Raw genomic sequence first — 20,847 nt, 5'->3', positions numbered from 1 at the left:
CTGTAAGAACAAGAACATCTGGAGCCGAGGAAGTTGTGGCCCAGCACCAGCCTGATCCCACTTTCTTCCCAGGACTGCCCTCTAGGTGTTCAGGAGCTGGGCCACAACATTTCCTTGCTGTGATAAAACAATCAGTGGTGGGTTAGGTTTTTGTCCTTCTTTTGTTCCCCTTTCTACCCACCCCCACTGCCCAGTCCCACCTCTACCCCTTTGCAAGATACCCTCACCCTCTCAGGTCAGTACTTTATCACCAGGCTCTTCCCTCCGTGCTAAGGCATCTGGTCAGCGAGCAGCTTGCCCCAGCTCTCATAACCACACGTTAGAGCTAAAGAGAAAAGCCACTCACTTTCTCCCCTTGCCTCTGAAAGGTGGCTGTCTTTGGTGGGGAAAATCTTCGAATTCCAGGTTTGGTCCCAAACTGCACTGGAGTGAGAAGGAGGCTGACACTGCTTCTGTGCAAGCTGCAGCAGCCCTGGGAGGTACTTGGAGAGCCAAAAGTCTGGCGCATGCCTAAGTGTGGGTCGAAGTGTAAACTGGCAGAGTCCAATCTTCCCAGAGCTCAGGAATGCTCCAGAGCCCCTAAAATTCCCCCAGGCTTTCCCATATTTACATATGAATCGCCTAGAGTCCCCCAGGCTATCACAGCAGGGCCAGTTCTAAAGGATGGAGCTGGAATCTTTCACTTACTGGACTGAAATGCAGAAGAGGGGCCTTGCTTTGCTCAGGCTTAACACCTTTCCCGTTAGCGCTCCTTTCCTCGTCCTACACAGTCACAGTTCCACTTCAGGAATTGTTAATCCAAAAGTATCAGCTCTTACTTTTCCTACCCCTGCTAAGCATTATTTTGGGGGGATACTCTTTTTTAGGGAAGAATTCTGAAGGCCCATCCATCTCTTATAATAAGAGGCAAAGCTGGAAAGGAGGCAGTTGTCTGTACTAGGACCCTCTCTCTGCCGTCCCTCTCCCAGGCCAGGCGTAGCCCCTCACTAGGCCCTGGGCTTTGCCAAGGGAACCGACCTGTACCTTAGGTACCTTACCCTAAAGCCATCAGAATGCAAATGTCAGATGGCTGGTCCCAGGACAACAGGAACCGCACAGAGTAATTCACAGGGACTGCTCATAGCCCACAAGACCTCAGATTTTACAAGAAATTGAGGAAAAGAAAGTTGCAGAACAATATGTCATCTTTTGTAAAAAGACAGAAAAGGGAAATGAAAGAAAAGAGAAAACCTGCAAAAAAAAACCCTTACATTTTTCCTGACATATATATAACATATAAGTGCACAGAAAAAGGTCTGGAAGGAGAACACACACACCGGACTCATCAGAGTTTGTCTCGGAGGAAACTGGGATTTGGGGTTGAAGGATCAATGGGGACTTGAGCTGAATCAGTGCTTTTTTAATCTCACAAGTATCTATTAATGTGTTTCCAGTAATTTAAAACTAACTGTCATGCTAGGATACATCTCTATTGGTGACATTTTAAACAATCTGAGAGAAGACAACTTTTGTTGAAGAGCCCTTCCCACTGCTTCTAAAATCGCACCATTCAATTGTGAGGCTTTACTGGATGGCGAGCCTGTTGTTGCTCCCCTCCATCCTTTTAGCTTTAAATTTGTTTTAACCAATATTCACATGGCACTTAACCATGTGTGCCAAGCAGTGTCCCGCCCATTTTGGCACTTTACACACATTACCTTGTTTAATCCCCACAACAATCCTCCTATTGTCCCCATTTTACGGATGAGGAAGGAAGAGAAATTAAGTAACTGGACCAGTAAGTGGAAGGCTGAGATTTGAGCCCACGCTATGCTCTTGACCGACAGCTATTCTACCTCTAGGCAAATCCTAGGGGTCACGATCTGGAATTCGACTTGTGGGTTTTGGCAGCCAGCTGGTAGCTAATGATAAAACAGTGCAATTCTGAAGCACAACTTCACCTCTAGAGAGCCAGACTTCGCCCGCCATCAAGACTGTGAACAACTATGTATTTAAGCCTATATGTGTGTGTTCATATGAGCATAGCTATAAAACCCTATTCAGTATAATGTAAATAACCTCTTGGAATCAAATCTCTGTAAGTGCCACACACAGTAAATGTTTAATGGTATTTCAGGTAAATTATGGCAGAAATTATGTGAAATGAAGGGAAAGGCCTGTATTATCATGTCCTCTGATGGATCTTTCTGACTCACACACTGATCAGCTTTCTCAGGGGAGGGGAGAGCCCCCTTCATGAAACCTCAGCTCCTTCTTGGTAACCCTGAGAAACCTGGCACCCAAAGGTACAGAAACCTTTAATGCCTTCTCTACTTCTTAAAATATAAAAGGTAAGGGTTTTAACCCAGGAGTCCACTTTTAGGAGTTTATTCTACATAAATAATTGTACAAGTGCACAAAGATATACATATAAGGATGTTCTTCAATGTATAAAAAATTTTTAGAAATGACCTAAATAGAAACAGCCAAAATTTCTCCCCAAAGGGGCCTGGTTAAATAAATTATAGCATTATCTGTGGAATAGAATACTACTATAACCATTGAGATACAGAGCTATATTTGTTAATATGGAACATTGTGTGTTTTTAAATGAAAAAAGCAGATTACAAAATAGTTTATGAGAGAATGTAGTTTTTCTATAGTAAACATGTAATAATATGACAGAATACTAAAATTAAAAAACAAACATTTGCTATAAATGAGAATATTCTAATACAGTCAACTCTCAATTACCCTGTTAATCCATTTCAAATTCTTTCTTCACTTTTTAATAATCTGAGGTTTCTTTCCTGACCTCATCCCTTTAAACTGCTGAAGAAAATGAGTAATAAAGTGCTGTTGAAATGACAATTTGCTAGTCTTATAAGAAAAGCAAAACAGAACTGCCTGCTTAGCAATCAGTGGAGAAAATGCGGAGAGGAAGCGATCTATAAATCTGCGCATCTTCACCCCAGGCCCAGCTGGAGGAATCATGAATCCTGGTTTTCCGTGTTACCACATCGCTCCAGCCAGCCCACCCAGCCCCCACCACAGCTTTCCCTTAGCACCTACAGGACCTCTATTTGGAGAAAGTTTGCTTAAGGTAGAGAGCTTGCAGCTCTATGGTCCCTGGCTTGTCCACAGGGCACACAGACAGCTCTTCCAGGATCATAAAACTTCAGGTCCTAAATCTCAACAGCAACTGAAAAAACTTTCTCTGTGGCTTTTGCTCAGTAACTGCCCCGCCTATTTTGGCAATTAGCCTGGAGTACAATCCTGCTGGGAGGGTTTCTACCTCCGGAAACTTAGCTCGAAGCTTCCCAGTTCCCCCTTCCGTTTCCAGGCGCTATCCAGAAGAGCAAATGAGAGTCAAGTGCCCCAAGTACAATAGTTTGCAACTTCCTATGCTGCCAGGATAGCAGGTTTAACACTAGGATCAACTGGAACACCATTTTTGAACACTCACCAAATACACATAAATCCCAGAAAGGTGTTACTGGTGTGCTTAAAACTGAGATTATTATTTCAGTTTTAGACAGCAGAAGTTATCAAGAAGGTAAAGATAGTTTCATAAAATCATTAATTAGAAATAAACTATCATTAGAAATAAACTATCATTGCTTAATAAACAATTTGACTATAATCAGCCTTGAAAACTTTACAAAAAAAGCTTTATTTTCGAAACACATACACACCCGATTTTATACATTTCCCGTCTCCCAAGGGAAGGTATTACTGCTCTCATTTTACAAAGGACACACTGGGCACAAAGCAATGAACCCACACAGCTAATAACGATGCATATGCAAAACCAGCACCCCAAATCTGCTTTCCATTACATGTCAAGGCCTGTTCTGAGTTAAATATCTTCTCCATATGAGTGTGGCCATTTATGGCATTGTATTATATTTCCGTATATATAATACACAGATGCTTCGAAATTTGCTCATCCACGTGACCCTCTGGGTATTCTTCCACCCTAGTCTATAAAACCAGAGTTTCTTCAGCTTATATTAAGTGGTTTGCTTTTATAACTTCCGTTTGCTCCCATAACATTTTATGTACCTTTTGTAACTGCACCCCCCAAACAGTTTGATGTGAATTATAATCCTACTCAAAGTTTTAATTACAAAAATGTATGAATATTGAAGGGAGAACTACCAAGCAGAATGCTAAGAGATGGAGCAGAGTATACAGTGTTTCCCCAAATACAAGACCAGGTCTGATATTAAGGTTTGCTCCAAAAGACGCAATAGGGCTTATGTTCAGTGGATGTCATCCTGAAAAATCATGCTAGGGCTTATTTTCCGGTTAGGTCTTATTTTCAGGGAAACACAGTAGAACCCGGAAATGTACTCCAAGCTTTTTCAGTCCCAGGCAAGTCATGTTCACGGCTGGGGTTCAAGAACAGCAAATCGAGTGGCGTTAAACTAGAGGGTCTTTCAAGTTATTTCCATTTGACTTAACGGATCTAGTTGAAAGGCAAGACATAAATTCATGAAACAAAAGAATAATTCAAAATAGAATGATCTTTAAGCACTGAGTGCTTTGGATATATTTCTTTAAAAGGGTAAACCCAATCTCTCAAAAGAAGGATCATTTCCAAGTGTGATCCAATATTTTGATGGTAATATCTGCTAAAACCTAGGATGTGGGTCAGCACTATCTTACTTTCTAGCTGAAACATGGACTAAGACCTCATTACAAGACAACATAAATTGCATTTCCCCAGGACCCCATTCACACATGCTAAGTTTAAGTGAGCTCTATACCCCAACGGTTGCTCTAGTCCCTTATCTCCCTTCTCCAGGCATTCCTTTCCTCAGAGAAGTCAGCTACGCGCAGTTTCTGGGATTCCATCTAAGAGGACGACTCCCGCGTGCAGGTCCAGCTCTGACTCATTCCGCAGGCTCCTAGCTGGTTTCTAAGATTTCAGCACTTCTGTTCTTCACCCCACGCAGTTCCTCTTTGTCACCACAACTATATGTCTTAACTCCTACAGTTTCCCCAACCAGGAATGTTCTCCCTGCTCCTCTCTGCCTAGCTCAACCCCATTACTCCTTTAAGCTTTAGCTCAAGTTCAGACATCTTCCTAAAGTTTATTCCAATAACTCAGGTAAAAACTGAGCTTTCCCTCTTCTGATTGTCCACAGCATTTACTGTCTATGTTATATATATTGTGTACTTTATTAATTAATAAAGAATTATTAATTAATAAAGTACACAATATATATAACATAGACAGTTTACGTTTGTCTCTTCAAACGTAATTTGTAAACTGTGTGTGTGTGTGTGTGTGTGTGTGTGTGTATGCACACGCGCTGGGGGGAGCTGGCATCCTTCTCAGGATACCCCGTGCTTGATACAGTGCTAAGTACAAATACTAGTTAATAAATACATGCTCAACTTAATTCAGAGGGGATGTGGGATCTATGTGCCGATCTAATGCTGATGACTGAAGGTGATGATGATACAATGACAGCAGCTCATGTTTATTTAGCATTTACTATGTGCCAGACTCTATTACACTAGTCTAAGTACTTACATATCTATAAATTAACTTAATTCTCATAAAACTATCATAGGTACATTATTTGGTTTTACTGTGAGGAAACTGCAGCATAGAGAGATTAAGTAATTTACACAGGGTTACACAGGTAGTAGGGCCAAGGTGGGGAAAGGGATCCCCTTAAAGCACTTGCAAAATGGTATTTTAATTATTTGCTTAAATGCCATTTTCTGTTTGAAAATATGAGTTCCTGAAGGCCACACACAAGTCTTACTCAACTTCTCCAGCATCTCAATGGGGACACAACTGGCATTGAGGCAGGGCAATTCTTCATTGTATGTGACGGTCCTAAACATTGCACTCTGCCATTGTGACAACCAAAAGTTACCTTCACCCACTTCCAAATGCCAAAGCTGGTCTGGGCCGGCCAAGCCTCCGAATGCCTGCCCACGCCAGAGCCCACCATGTCGGCACCATCAGTAGTCCCTGTAGCTGTGATTTAAGCCAGATGACCCCCACCCCAGACTGTGCCACTGCCACTGGACCACGGATGTGTACCTAATCAACAAACAGTTAATTCAATGACAAGGCCTAACCAAAAAATTCAAGCTGAGTCAATTATACTCACTCTCCGGGGAATCTGAATGAAGAACTATCAGTCAGATCAGATAGGAAGAAAAACAGAAGCTGTGAGAATTCCCCAAGGTAGTATTGGGACATCTATGCTTATGTGTAATCTAAAGTGAAAAGGGAGTAGAAACTGTGGGTAAATGGAAAATATTGGTCTGTAGTAAGAGGAGACCAAAGCAGAAATTCAGAGAAAAGCAAAAATATCAACAGACAGGTGGCCCATGAAAAACAGATACAGAGAAAGTGAACAGCTAGTCTATAGGATACCTGGTTCCAGTCCACTTGTATTGGAAATATGGCCTCATCCCTCCTCAGGGTCTTAAGGTAACCTTTGTCTAACTAGAACATAACAGTGTTTGGTACTCAATGAATTTGTTAGATAAAAATACATGAATGGCTCATGTTATTGTAACAGAAAACTTAGGTAAGAGCTGCAAAAAGTGCTCTGAAAACTGTGAAGCATATAAATTAAGTTGGTACAACTACGAGTAATAATAATAATAATGATGATGAAATTCCACGTGTTTTTTTTTTGCTGGCCATTTGTCACTGCCTAGTTAATGCCTATGAGTATGGCCCTGGTCTCTAGAGTGGCAGAGACCTCATGGTGTCTGCTAGACCCACAGCTTATAATCAGCACATGAAATTAACCAGGATAAAAAGCTAACCTCTTGGAATGACTGGCAGATATTTTATTCCAGTAGTTTGAATACACACTGCAGCTACAGAGATATCATGTTCCCATACTTGCAATGGAAAGTCCTAAAAACTCTGAACTACCTGTGTAACGCTGGCAAAAGAGTCTTCAAAGCTATTCAGGTTTTCTTATCTTGGGTTTTTCTTATCTCGGGAGAAAAACAAAACTGAAGACTTTCCTGGGTTCTGCTGCTCCAGTGCAATGACTGTCCAAACTTTTAAGGAATTGCTTTCACATTCTCATCACCGCTGCCCTCCTAATCTCCCTGTGACATACTTGGTGCCTCTGCTGGCCCTATTCCTCACCCCACCCACCACATGCAAAGGTCTCTCCTCAATCCACATCCTCTCTGATACCTCTGCTGCTTCTAACACAGCTGAAACCCCCTCCATTTGCAGCCCTCCTCGGGCTCCCCTAACACAACACTCACCTGCTCTTCTAAGTTCATTTACGCGGAATGAACCCATAGCTGTGCTTCTGGCTTCAGCTGTGGGACGTAGGAAAAGCACTGGGGTGGGCCTCAAGAGACCCAGATTCTATTTCTGATCTAAGAATTGACCGGTTACAGTGGACACACATCTCAATTTCTCTGAACTCTGCCTCTTCATTTATACAATGAGTGGGTTGGATCTAAGAGTTTTGCAAAGATTTTTTACTGTGACCCACACTTTACACTGTGACTCGGTGCACACATTTATATAATACACGTATGTATGTGTACATCCACACTCTCACACACAAGAATTACAGGCTTACTTGTACTCCATGAGACATGCTTGACATTTTCTACTCACTTCTATTTTATTTTTCAAAAATGCTAGCTGTAACCCACTAAATAGATTTCAAGACCCAACCACGGGTGGTTACCCATTATTTATACAACAGTGGAACTTGTTGATAAGTGAGGCCCTTCGAGTAATAACAGGATTCTGTGAGGTAACCCTGAACCGTTACCTATAACTCTCACCTGAATGCTAGTTTCATATTTCTCTGTCCGAGTTCTTCATTTAGATACCCCGTATCACTTAAATTAACCCAGTTAACATGGAATTTGAAGCAGTAGGTTCCCTTTTCATCACAACTGTTTATGTTATTAGCAAGAGTAAAACCTGAGTGCCGACTTTTGGTCTAGTAATAGGAGAGGAGCAGCTTATACTGTACTAACCTCTATTAGCAACTCTGGACAAGATATTTTTTGAAATAACTATATAAAGGCATAACTATGTGGAGGAGACTGGAAACAAGGGAAGCCAACTAGGTAAGATCCATATTTATCTGATTTCCCTCCTCCCCCCAGAGAAGCCCCAGTCTTTTAGCATTAGGAGAAATAAAGCAAAACAACTGGCAATCTTATTGGGCTGAGAAGTCAAAGGTTCAAGTCTGGGGCTCTGAAGCAGCTCGATACTGAGAGACATGCTGGAAAAGAGGAAGCCACAGAAAGAACAGCCTCAAATCTGTGTAGAAATTCCCCTTAAACCCTTGAACTGTGCCTGTGGGAGGATGAGACTCCGGGGAACTCAGCAGAAACTAGTAACAGCTGGAAGCCAGAGGGCCAGGCAGACATTCACACTGTTGGGGGCGGGTGGGGGAGACAGTTTGAAATTGAAGTCCCTCCAGCTTAGGAGGCTCAATAAACACTTTCAACTCTCCACTGAGACCTCAGAAGAGCCGCACCTTGAGGAAGGACCACAGCCCTGGGTTAGGGGTCACACCGTAGGACTAAAGGCGAAACCCTAACAGACCTGCCCTCACAACATCTAAGATGGACGCCTCCACAGGAGAATGAACTGATAAGACAGGTGAGGGAAGGGCAAATCCCGGTAGAACAGACTTAGTTTCTTTCTAGCTTGGAGGTGGGCTGGGCAGTCATTAAACAGCTCTTTGTTTCTCCGATGGAGTGGGGGGAGGGTGGGGCGTTCCACTTAGATAATTACATCTACAAACAGAGTCAGAGGACCAGATGTCTAACTGGCGGGGAGGGGGGGGATCCTGGGAGATGGGGGACATGCAGTGACCGTCTGGTGGGACAACTGCAACTTGTAAGTGGGAAGGAAGGTGGGTCATAAAAGACAAAGAAATCATAATTTGTGAGTACCTACTATGTTCCAGACATGTGATTGTTTTATTCACATTATCTCACCATGAGACAGGTATTATTTCTTCATTCTACAAATAAGGAATCCGAAGCTCAGAGAGGTTCAATAATTCTAAAGTTACACTATCAGCAAATGATGGAGCTGAGATTCTGAACTCCAAGCAGACGACCGACTCTAACACTTGTTTCCTCTCTGTAATTACATGTTGTGACTGCGTAATGTCCAGAAAGGGCAGAGGCGCATGTGCTGTAAGACAACTAGCAAAGAATGTTAGAGAGCACAGAGATTTCTGGTAAAGAACAAGATTCCAGATAGGGTAAGGAGGATGCTGGAGGCATAAAAACGGGTGTCAACTGAGCTAAATAGGAACGAACTACCAAAAGTAGGTCCTCAACTATAAAGAGAGAGAGCTGTAAAAACGGAAATGATGTACGGTAGAACTGAGCTGGTTTCAGAGCTCATAGGGCATATTGCCACACTCCAGGGAGAAGGGTTTGACTCCTGGTAAGTCAAACAGAATAAACTCACTTTGATTACAGTTAGGAGGCTTAACACAATAAGGAAGTAAAGGTAGGAAACAAAGTTCATCTGAGGAACAGCTGTGGGGGAAGGGAATAGGAACAATACAAAACTCAACATCAGGAATCACAGAAGCAGATTTTTTTTTTTAACTGGAAGAAATTCAGATGTCATCCAATCCCTATCATTTCAGAGCAAAAATGCACCTAGAAAAAAAAGTGGCTAGCTGCTAAATACCTGGCCTCCCAACTAAAGCTGGATTTGGTTTCATTTTTATCTTTATAAATGCAGATAGAGAGCCTGCTTTGGCCACAACGGAGCCCTGGAAATTCAAGTTAAGTCGAGCCTGTGCTGGAGGACCATGGGATAAACCAGTGGCAATTCCAGCATCACACGGGGCTTACCTTTTCAGCCTGCCATGGCCCCCCACCACCAATCTTAACCAGTAAGACTATTCTGCAGGAGGTCTGGAAGTGAAACTTTCCACTTAGGAGCAAGGTGTCGGATGGATTTCCCAGACTGTTCACATTTTCTGACTCTAAAACTCATCCTCTGGTCATAATTTGGACACCCCCAAATTGGCCAGAACCAGAAGGACTGCTTGGCTTGAGGACAACATATGTAATAAAGGAAAGGTTTAACAGGGAGTCCAGTAATGACAAATCCAACAGCAAAAATCGTAAGTAAATAAAATAAACAGTTCATTTCAGAGAACTGGAAGAAGACAAACTGGCAAGGAAGAAATAACCTCTACATAATACAAGACTCTTAATGTTCCCATTAGATAGACAGTTAAGGCTTTGTGAGATGAAGTAATTTGAATACCTAACCTATACAAAGCACCATAAGGAATGTAAACAATGTTCTGAATTCCACAAGAGTTTTCATGCTCATCATTCACTTAAGATTTCTGAATGCCAAGGAATAAACAATCTATAAAACAAGTCTTCTTTTCCACTAATTTCTAAAGTGTAGGGATTGAGAGAAAGAACATGCCAGAAAAGTGAATTTTCACTTGGTGCCCTGTTAATGAATTTGCCATCCCCAGAAGACAACAATTGTAAAGTAAGAATGGAAAGATTTGGGATTTAGACACGCCTGACACAGCCAAGGAAGGTAAAAGAAAGTTCCTGTGAGAACACTGATTTTGAAAGCCATGTTACTTACATATGTAAGAGCACTACATATATTCTTGCTCTGTAAAGTGACTCCCAAAGGAATGAAATCTCTAAGATTATTCCCGCTCAAAATATAACTAATGAGGACTCTGGGAGCCAGGTTCCTTAAGCACTCAAGTGTCCCTGATACCTGGTATAACCACCCCTTTGATCTATTTTCATGCTTTATACTTCTAAGAAGGGTAACTGAGTTCATACCTTGGGTTTTCTTCCTGTTTTGCACAAATACTGAGTGTCTCAGGGTGCTGGGTGCTGTGCGACGGAAGCAACTATTCCTTTTCCAAGTCTCTGGGCCACTTAATTTTCTCTCTTCTAAATGCCGGGTGTTCTTCACTAAGGAGGGGCCCTGAGGAATGCCACAATGAGGTTCTCCTTGGTCTCCCCGAGTCTGTTGATCCCACAGCATATCCGGGGTGATCCCTCTGCTCCCAAGTGCCATCATTCCCGGTTTGTCAATGCCATTACATGCCCAATTCTTCATCTGATGGAGAGAATCTGTTTCTCTGTAATTCTGAAGTTTATACTCACAGTTTGCAAATAAAGTATCACAGACTTTATTTTGTGTCTCAGAATCGCTTTGATCCATGGCATGAGTCTTTGCTTTGGGGTAGATTTTATCATTTTGATAAACAGTCCTGTCTCCTTTATAGTATTTGAGAAATTCCTTACCTTCATTGACACCATTAAAATCCACAGATTGACCATTAGTATAATTCCCAGGAACATGATATAAATTGTTCAGGTCTCTATAATAAGTATTAGTTTCTTTATAAGCTTCAAGATTATAATTAAAATTCCTGTGGTCCATATGCCAGTTTTGAGGTTGACCAAAATTCCCCAAAGAATCATCCAAACCCCTGTAGCCCATCCATTGTTCAGTATCTTTGGAGTCCTCAAGATTATAATTCAGATTCTTACGATCTATGTATCCATTCGTCTCCCTATGTCCCCCAGCTTTCCAGCTTTCCTCTGGGCTTCCTGTGAGCCAATTAGCTTTCGTCCCAGGGCTCGGGTTCCCATAATTTACATTTGCTGAATTCCTACAGCCACCCCGGACTTGAGTTTCACTTCTGCGGTACATACAGTCTTCTTCACTTTCCTCGGCTTCCCCATAGTCCGTAGACCTTGGTTCACTCTGCTCAAAATCCCAGTATCCACAATGCCTTTTTCTGTAGGGCCGATTCTGCCTTGGGGTCCGGTACATGGAATCCAAATCATCTTCTTTGTGAAGTCCATCCAGCACCATAGAGTCCCTTTTCTGTAAACGCCTGCAATCTTCGTACTCCCAGCTGGAGCCCCAGTGCCCTTTCTTCTCTGCTTCTCTTCCTTTTCTAATCTCGTGGGTTTCACACATATTCAGGGTGCTTGAAGATACAAGTTTTATTTCTGTCTTCCATGGGCCTGGGTTGGGCTGGAGTTCGGACAGGTACGGTTTAGCCTAAGGCTGTAGCTGTCCTGCTTAAAATGTCTCCCAAAGCACTTGAGTCACTCTTCTTGCTGCTCTGGTTGGAGCACAGAGACATGTGGAGCTATTTCAACCTCAGGATCCAATCAGTGAGCAGCTATATCTTTCCCCACAGAGGCCAGAAGATAATTAGTAACCAGAGTTCATGTGATTGGAGTTGGCAGTCTGGTTTGGTGTTTCCCTCATGCTGGTCAAACTGGCTTGGCTGCTTTAAGAGCTGAAGGTAGAAGTATTCTGCTGCTCTAAAGGTTTTGCAGAGAAAGCAGTGGGAAAGAGAAACAGCCCCCTTTAAAAGCCTGAGGTAAGGTCATGTATCAGTCTCATCTGCCTCTTTAATCCTTTAGTAATCAAACAGGGGTACAAATAGGTGCTTTCATGTGCAGCTCAAACTGGACCTCCATTCCCCATTCTCCCAGTTCAGCTTTCTAATCCTCAGACATCTGAAACTCTTTGGGGCTCCCTTCCCTTCAGTTAGAGGCAGAACCCTTCCTCCTCTGAGAGCCCTGCTTTTAGGGGATTCGAGTTACCATTAGTGTACACTCAAATCACAAGCTGTTCGAGCTCCTGCCTGCAGACATTCTGGACGTCCCACTCAAGGAAGAAAAAGTACTTCCTATTACTCTGATCTGGTGTGCGGGTAATTTTATAGTGTAAAACTCTTCACCAGAAGAATCCAGTTGTGTATGCTTGCACTTTCCTTGAAGCATCAAAACCATTTCTTAAATCTCTTTTCCATCTAATGCATATAGCATACGAGTATTTAGAAACTGGATGGAGAATGAGGCTAGAAGCCAGAAAGGTGGGAATAAAAATACCTACTGGAATTCAACAAACATTAGATAGATACCTATCATGCATGAGGCACTGCAGAAGAGAAAAAAATGACCAAGGTAGTCCTTGCCTCTCACAACGCAGAAGCAACACTCAGGAGTAAGATCAAGTGTGGTTAAGTGCTACAACAAACACCACCAGCAAAGGCAACAAAGCAAATTCCCCAGTGGGCAACAGGAGGGTTCATGGAAATGGTGGGGCACAGTTTGAAGGATATAATTAATATGTGGGAAAAGTAATAGGAGATAAGGCTGGAGGGGTAGGTTGGGGCAGATCCCAAGGGACCTGAATGCCATTTATTTCATTCAATGGATAATGAAGTATCATTGAAGGTTTCTGAGCAGAAGAACAATATGCTAAGAGACAGTCTTTACTAGGATTATTCTTAGCTATCTGGTCACCTATCAGATGTCCAGGAATGATTCCTTGAACTTTCATTTAATCCCTATTTGTAAAATAATATAAAGAACCCTAAGGAGACCAGGGTTATATGCTTTGTCAATAATTAGATGTTTACTCCTGGGTGACCTAACAACTCCTTCTCTCCGGGACGCAACTGACCCATCTGTAAAATGAAACAGTTAGCTTTGATGACGTCCTGATTCCTTCAGTTTTAAAAACCCCTGGTTCATGTTGCTCACACTTCCTTTTCCTTTTGTCAAATACCTACTGTGCTATTATGCACACCTTTTAGAATCTCTACTGATAGTTACTGAGTGAGCCTCTAGATGATCAAATCTTGTGCTTTTTTCATTCAAAGATTTTTTTGTTGTTCATTTGTTCTGTTCCCTTACACCTTCCAAACCAACAGCAGTAGTCGCGACAGCTTCCATGCTGTCAATGTATATTATGTGCTATGTTCAGGACTAGGTCTAGGAAGCAGATATAAATTTTCTTGATCTTCACTACCCTGCAAGGAGAGTCTTGTATTATCCATTTATTACCACAGGTAAAGAAGGAATCTCTGAGAGTTTGAATAACCTGCCCAGAATCACAAAAGCTAGTACAAGGTAGGGCCACAATTTGAAGCCAGATCTGTTTGATTTCACGGCACTAGATTAAGAGGATTATCTCAAAATATAGTAAAACCTTAGTTTTCCCTCAAAACAAGTAAACAAATTCTATCATGGTCTAATTCAGAGGGGGCTCATTACTCAGTCAAATTTGCCACATCCTGTCCATCTTTGTTCCTTACCACCCAACCACAAAAAGCACCTAGACCAGCAAAGTAACAGAAAGATTATGCAGTACTTATTGACTCAGTAATCTAAAACCTATTGTCTAAACCCAATAAAGACTGATTTGGTTCACCAAACCAATAGGATGGCAACATCATTTGGTAGGACAGCTTTCATTATTAGTTATACAGAGAGACAGTACAATAGAGAGCACATGCGATGAGCGAGGAGGACATGGAGCCCCTAGAAGTTCAATTTCTGCTACCCCGTTTCCCCAAAAATAAGACCTAGCCGGACAATCAGCTCCAATGCGTCTTTTGGAACAAAAATTAATATAAGACCCGGTATTGTATTATATTATATTATATTATATTATATTATATTATATTATATTATATTATATTATACCCGGTCCTATAGCAAAATAAGACCGGCTCTTATGTTAATTTTTACTCCAAAAGACGCATTAGAGCTGATTGTCTTATTTTTGGAGAAACACGGTAATAAACAGTTTGTAGCTATGTCTGACTTCTCTGGCTGTCAGTTTTCTTCTGTGTGAAATAAGGAAGCTGATGGTTTTGCTGCTATTTTGAATCTGAAATTCTATGGTCTTTCTTACTTATTTCTAAGTAAGATTACAATGAAGGATGAATCTTTCCCTAGTTGTTATGGAAAACAAAGTTTCCTTTAGCAACTTTATACCTTTGATAAAGTTATCGTGATAAGAAACACACCTAGTAAATCAACCATGAGAAGAGAGAAAGAGAGAGGATTCATTATAGGTGAGAAAGATGCTAGTTATAAAATGATCCAGTGGAAGAAGTTACGGGAAGCTAGAAGAAATCATCTTTGGATAAGTGGCGAGTTAATAGCTGGTTATAATATGAGGGCTCCTCTCCTTTTCTAAGTCCTACTGCCTTTAGGGCATTAAAGATAGAGTTTGCATAAAGATGCAAACTGCCTCAGCTCTACCTCCATATTGCTATAACCCAGAATGAATCAAAAGCTATAAATGGGCTGCGATTTTCACATGATAAATCTGTGTGCAAAGAAATGTGGCCTAAGAGAAAGGAGAGAAGAACTTCTACTTTTCTCAATCCCAGTATTACTGGTGAAATTTAACCTTGGAGATAGATCTTCAGCATTCCCTTTCACTTGACACAACAGAAACACTCCCCTGGCTCCTTTCAAAAGTCCTAAAGCAGCACTCCACCCCTGATGTTTGCTGTTTGTTACCAGAGAGTGGGTGTTCAGCAATAACGATTATCTGAGACTCCCAGAGAAGATAGAAATCCTGCTGTAAACAATGTTAAAAGAGAAGATGGGGCAGCAGGTTGTGGATGGAGAGAGGAAAGAAGGAGAAGGTGGAGGAAAGGTTAAGGAAGAAAAGGGAGGAGACAGTAAAACTAGCAAGGACAAGTAATTTCCTAAACTTTTGTTAATGTCTCTGTAACTGCCTGTGGGGGTTCAGAGCTAGGTACTGGAAGATGTGCCTCTGCGATATGCGGATTGTTTTGAGCAAGAGGCAACTTAGGCTGAGGGCTCAGGAGAAACTTCTGCTCCTCCCTTAACTACCTGGAAGAACTTGAATTCAGAGACTTGCCTATACTGGGAGATTACCAGCGATAACCTGATAACCTCGTCAGTAGAACAGGACAAACTTCTATTTACTAAACATCTGCTCTTATCCTTTGAAGCCCCCACCCTTACCTCTTCCCTAGCTCAGGACGTCTTCCATACATGTTCCCTTTTGTCTTTGACTCTCATGTGTGTGGGGTTCCCATACATATGTTATGTATTCAATTTGGTTATTTCTTCTTGCTAATCTGCCTCATGTCTATTTGATTGTTAGACCAGCCGAGAACCTTGAGGGTAGAAGTTTCTCCACCCACCTTCACATGCTCGTCCTTCCTCCAGTCTGAAGATCAATCCTCCTCACTTCCTAAGACTCTGCCCCAAGGACACTGATTCCCAGAATTCTTGCTATTTTCCAGAGCATTGTGCCACTATCTTTCATCTTACCTATGTTACTCTACAGTCATGCGCCGCTGAATGACGGACAAGTTCTGAGAAATGCATCATTAGGCGATTTCGTCCTTGTGCGAACAGCACAGAGTGCACTCACACATACCTAGGTGCTATAGCACACTAAGGTAATTGTATGTGCGGTACTGGTAGCCGACTGGCAGCCCAGCGGGTTTGTTTACACCATCATCACCACAAACACGTGAGTAATTGTCGTGGAAGCCCTGACAGTGGGCCATTCTTTTTGTAACGCAAGTACCTGACTTAAGCTTTGATTGGTGAGGCATCCACTTCAAAGAGGCATCCTTCAAGGAAGTCTGTCTCCAATAAACAGAAGGCCAGCCACAGGACTAGATAAAGAGCCGGGCCACCTCCCCCACGGAGGCGCCTCTGTTTTAGAGATCTAGGTTGATTTGATAACTGACCGTTTGGACCACTTGTGTTTTTTTCTCTTCCTGCACTTCAAATTCCCACTCTGGTTTTAAATTCACTAATAAAGAGTGAGTCTGCAAATCCCACGCCCACACGCTCTCTCTACCCTCGACCTCTCCACGTCCCCACTGGTGTGCGTTGTACCTTCTAGGGCCTGTAAGAAACTTTTTTTCTTCCATGTTTCTAAGGGTTATTGCTGAAGGGCATCTTGCAATCATAATAAGAACGACAAGGGTCTGACGAGTCATGACATTGGTTTCGGAAGCGGACCTGTCTTGGGAAGCTCACTAGGGCCCAGGTGAGTGCCCCCAGGCATTTCTGAGTCAACAGTATTAATACTGACAGACTGAGACCAGCACAAAACAGTAATGCTTGGTGTTATGAAGTTACCGTGGCTATGACGGTCACTAGGCAGTAAGAACTTTTCAGCTCCATGATAATCTTACGAGGTCACCATCATTTATGTGGTCTGTCACTGACCAAAATGTTATGTGGCACACGAGTGCACTTTACTTGCTTTTTCCTTTTATTATACTGAAAGCTCCTGAGGGCAAGGACCATGTCTAACTTATCTTCCAGTCTCTCGCATAGCTCTGTACAGGGGGTGCACAGTAAGGAGTTTGATGAGCTGATGCTCACAGCACTTATCTGGCACATTAGATGCTAGGCAGAGGGCAGTGCAGCTTAGAGGTCAACAGCACCTGCTCTGTTAGCCCTGGCTGGAATCCTGACTTTGCCACTTACTAGCTGTATAATCTCGGGGAAGTTACTTAAGCTCTCTGAGCTTGTTTCTTCATCTTTTCACTATCAAATCTGCCACCCTACCTGCATCTGTACCTGCACACTCTGCCTTTCCTCCTATTAAAGTGGAGGGACGCCAATAAAGCGTTTGTCCCTTCATCATCACTTTACTGAAAACGCTCCTGACAGGATCACTGAATCCAATGGTCAGTTCTGAGACTTTCACTTACTTGGCCTGTTAGTTGCTTTTTGACACCACCTTCTTTCTTGAAGCTTCTTCCACTTGACGGGCTACTCCCTATCCTTTGCTAGCTCATCTCCCTCCTCTTCCATCCTCCTAAACACTGGCATGGCTCAGGGCTTCTCCCAATACCCAATTACCTAGCACATAGTAGGCATTCAGGAAATAGTGTTATCACTCATGATTCCACCCCTATTCAGTACAGCTGCCTCTCAGCCTAAGGGCAAATTAGGAATTGAAAAGATGACCCATCCTTAAGGCTAAACTTACTCATAGATGTTAATGCTGCTACAGGGTCTGCTTGTGTGGGAAGAGGGTCTGGAAATAAGGAAGAAGAAAGATACCTAAGATCTAAAGGTGAGGGCCCCAGTAGAGGAAGAGACTAAGCACTAAGGAAAAGAGACGAGTGACAGGGAGAAGGGAAGGCAGAAACAAAGAATCTGAGAGCATTGTAAAGGAAACAGACTAGAATATAGGAAAATAAGAGGTATTTGGGGAGAAACATATACTCTCAAGGATATAAATGTTCTAAATGGAACAGGGCTGTGAGAAGCATTTAGGATGTTTTAGAGTTTAAACCTTAGGATGAATTAAAAGGGTTATAAATATGAGTTAAGTGAGGGTTCAAGTAGAAAAGTTGAAACTCAGCAGCTTGGGGATGTTACTAGCAGAATGGGGAAACATTTTGGAAAATTGAATAACTTCATGATAACCTAGCAATCAAAAGTACATCTGTGAAGAAGGATGAAATAGTTTATTAGGTTGGTGTAGAAGTAATTGCGTTTTAAAAGGTTAAAAATAATTGCAAAAACCGCAATTACTTTGGCACCAACCTAACAGAAACATACAATGCATACATACACGCTCTTAAATCCATGGATATTTGTAATCTCACAAATAGCTTCAATGGATGAGAGTACTAAGAAATATGAGTGGCCTAAGTTATTTTGGAAGTAAGTTGGCAAGGAGCAGTTGAGATCCCTCTTCCTTGAGCACGTGTAGATCTATCTGATTTTTTTCAAGTTTTGCTTCCTAGCACGCAGTCTCAGAGATTGAGCAGTCCCTCTTTAAGTCAAAACACGCTAACATGACAGTGTGGCACAGTGAAGAAGTATGTAAGTCCCTGCAGTGAAAGAGACCTGCTTCTGAAACACTTACTGTGAGACTTGGGACATACCTCAGTTTTCTCATCTGTCAAATGTGGGCAATTTGGGGGATTAGGAAAAGTGTATAAACGTACCTAGCACACTGGCAATAAATAATAAGTGCTCACTTAGTTATAATTACTGCCACTGCCCTACTCTTTCAGTTCCTGTCTTCCAGACAGTACACGGTGAGGCTCAGTCCCTGGACCTCTTCTCTTATTCGCTATACCTTTTTTTTTTTTTTTTTTTAAAGTAATCTCACTAAATGTCATGGCTTTGACTAATGTCTAAGTGCTGTCCAAATTTATTGGTCCCAGATTTATGTCTCCAGCCCTAACCTCTTCCCTGAACTCTGGCCTGTATATCAAACTGTCTAATCAGAACCTCCACCTGGATGTCTTAGGGGCAACTCAACATAACCAAAAATGAGCTGTTAACCTCTGCCCTTCCCCACCTGCCCCACCACCCAGCATCTCTCCTGCAGTCTTCACTATCAATGGAGAAATTACTGGCAGCTCTGATCCTTGCAGTTGATCCTCAGGGTCATCCTTGACTCTTCTTTTTCTCTGATACCTTATACCTAATCCAATACCAGCACGCCCTACTGGCTGTAATCCAAAACATCCCTAGAACTGAGTACTTCCCATCACCTCTACTCTACCATCCTGGACCAAGCTGCCATCCTCCCTTGCTTGGATCACTGCAGCAGCCCCCTAAGTGGTTCCTCTGCCTCTGTCCTTGTCTCTCTCCTGTCCATTCACAGCACTGCAGCCAGAGTGACTGTGTAAAGTTGTCAGATCATATCACAGCCCTGCTCAAAATCTTCCCATGGCTTCTTGTCAGACCCGAAATGGTGTACTACAAGGCCCATGCCTTTGCTCTAGCTGAACTGGCTTCCTTGCTAGTCCTCAAACAACAGGCACACTTTTCTACTTGCTGTTCTATCTTCCTGGAACAAGTCATAGGCCCCAAAATGGCTTGGCTGGCTCTCTACAATCATTCAGCTCTTCATGCAAATGTCACTTTTCAGTGAGGTCTTCCCCAATTCCACAGATTTTTTTTGCCTTCTAATACATACTCATATTTTTACATCTCGTTTCTCTCTCCTCGTGAGGGCAGAGATCACTGCTGTAACTCCAAAACACTGCCTGGAATATAGTAGGAGCTCAGTAGTATATGTTGACTAAATGACTGCCCCAGAGTTCTTAGTTTTTTGGGTCTCGCTACATCTGGTAACGTGAACGGTGGAAGGAAGCAGCACACTCAGATAGAGGCGTGGCGGCATGAATGCTTGTGGCTGAGGGGTCCCATGCCAGCAAGAGATAGGTCCTTTCACTTACCCACTGCAAAGCCTCAGTGAAATCTGAAACCCATACTTGAAGTCCCTGGATCTGTTCCAGTCTCTCCACCCCTCTGTCTGGAGCTGAGGGTAAGGAAATACTCGTATTCGCAAAGCCATACTACAAGGAACAGTGATTCACAGGTTAATTATAACTAAATTAACCATTCCAAGCTACATTTCTTGGCATACATTAAGCCCATCTCCTATCCTAAAAGGAAAACTAGTTTCTGTCTGGAATTAACAGCCGAATAATGGCTTCTGACTATGTTGCTGTTTTATACCAAAATAAAGTCCATTAGAAGTAACTGAGCTAATTTTTACCAAGACAACACCCCAAACCAGATGTTATAGTTGAGGATACTTGCTTTTTCCTCATGTACTGATGAACTAGAAAGAAGATTATTATTTCTTTTACATAAACCTTTATCTTGAATGACCACAAAATGATTTGGCTATTTAACTCTATTATCTTTTACTAGTTTGAGAAAGAATTCATAAACCTGAAGCATTCCAAGGAGTCTTCAGAGTAACAACTTGCTTCTGTATATTAAAAAAAACACATTTTCAAAATGTATAACGTGTCTAGAATATTGCATACTGTTTTAGAATAAAGATGTTATTGTTCTATAACAGTAATTTTCCAACTGGTTAGTCTAATGGCTCTCTTTAGTGGGCCTTACTTAGAGCCTACCCAGTATCTTGCTGAAAATGTTACTTTCCTGAAAAACATATTATGATTTGATTTGCAATCATCATTTAAAATTAAAAATTACCTTTAGAGTCTCTGTTCAACCCTCCTCTTGGCATTCCCTTAAAGGGAAGAGAGAAGTTATAGGGGC

The 20,847-nt window shown here is 42.1% G+C and overlaps 1 protein-coding gene across 4 annotated transcripts in view; it reads right to left on the bottom strand.

The window, feature by feature from the left end:
* DNMBP (dynamin binding protein) overlaps window positions 1–20,847 on the bottom strand; it is a 92,615-nt gene that overhangs the window by 25,603 nt on the left and 46,165 nt on the right. Inside the window, exon 1 of one of the 4 annotated variants that reach the window (XM_033130571.1) lies at window positions 10,807–12,106. The exons of the other annotated variants lie outside the window; for them this stretch is intronic. Within the exon in view, the coding sequence (XP_032986462.1) occupies window positions 10,807–11,962 (1,156 nt within the window). The 5' untranslated portion in view covers window positions 11,963–12,106. Of the gene's footprint in view, window positions 1–10,806; window positions 12,107–20,847 lie in introns of those variants that run through there. 4 annotated transcript variants of the gene reach the window in all.

The sequence above is a fragment of the Rhinolophus ferrumequinum genome, chromosome 16 (assembly GCF_004115265.2).
Source record: "Rhinolophus ferrumequinum isolate MPI-CBG mRhiFer1 chromosome 16, mRhiFer1_v1.p, whole genome shotgun sequence".
NCBI classification, from domain to species: Eukaryota; Metazoa; Chordata; class Mammalia; order Chiroptera; family Rhinolophidae; genus Rhinolophus; species Rhinolophus ferrumequinum.
Note: the sequence above shows the minus strand (reverse complement) of the source record. Positions and strands in the feature narration are given on the sequence as shown.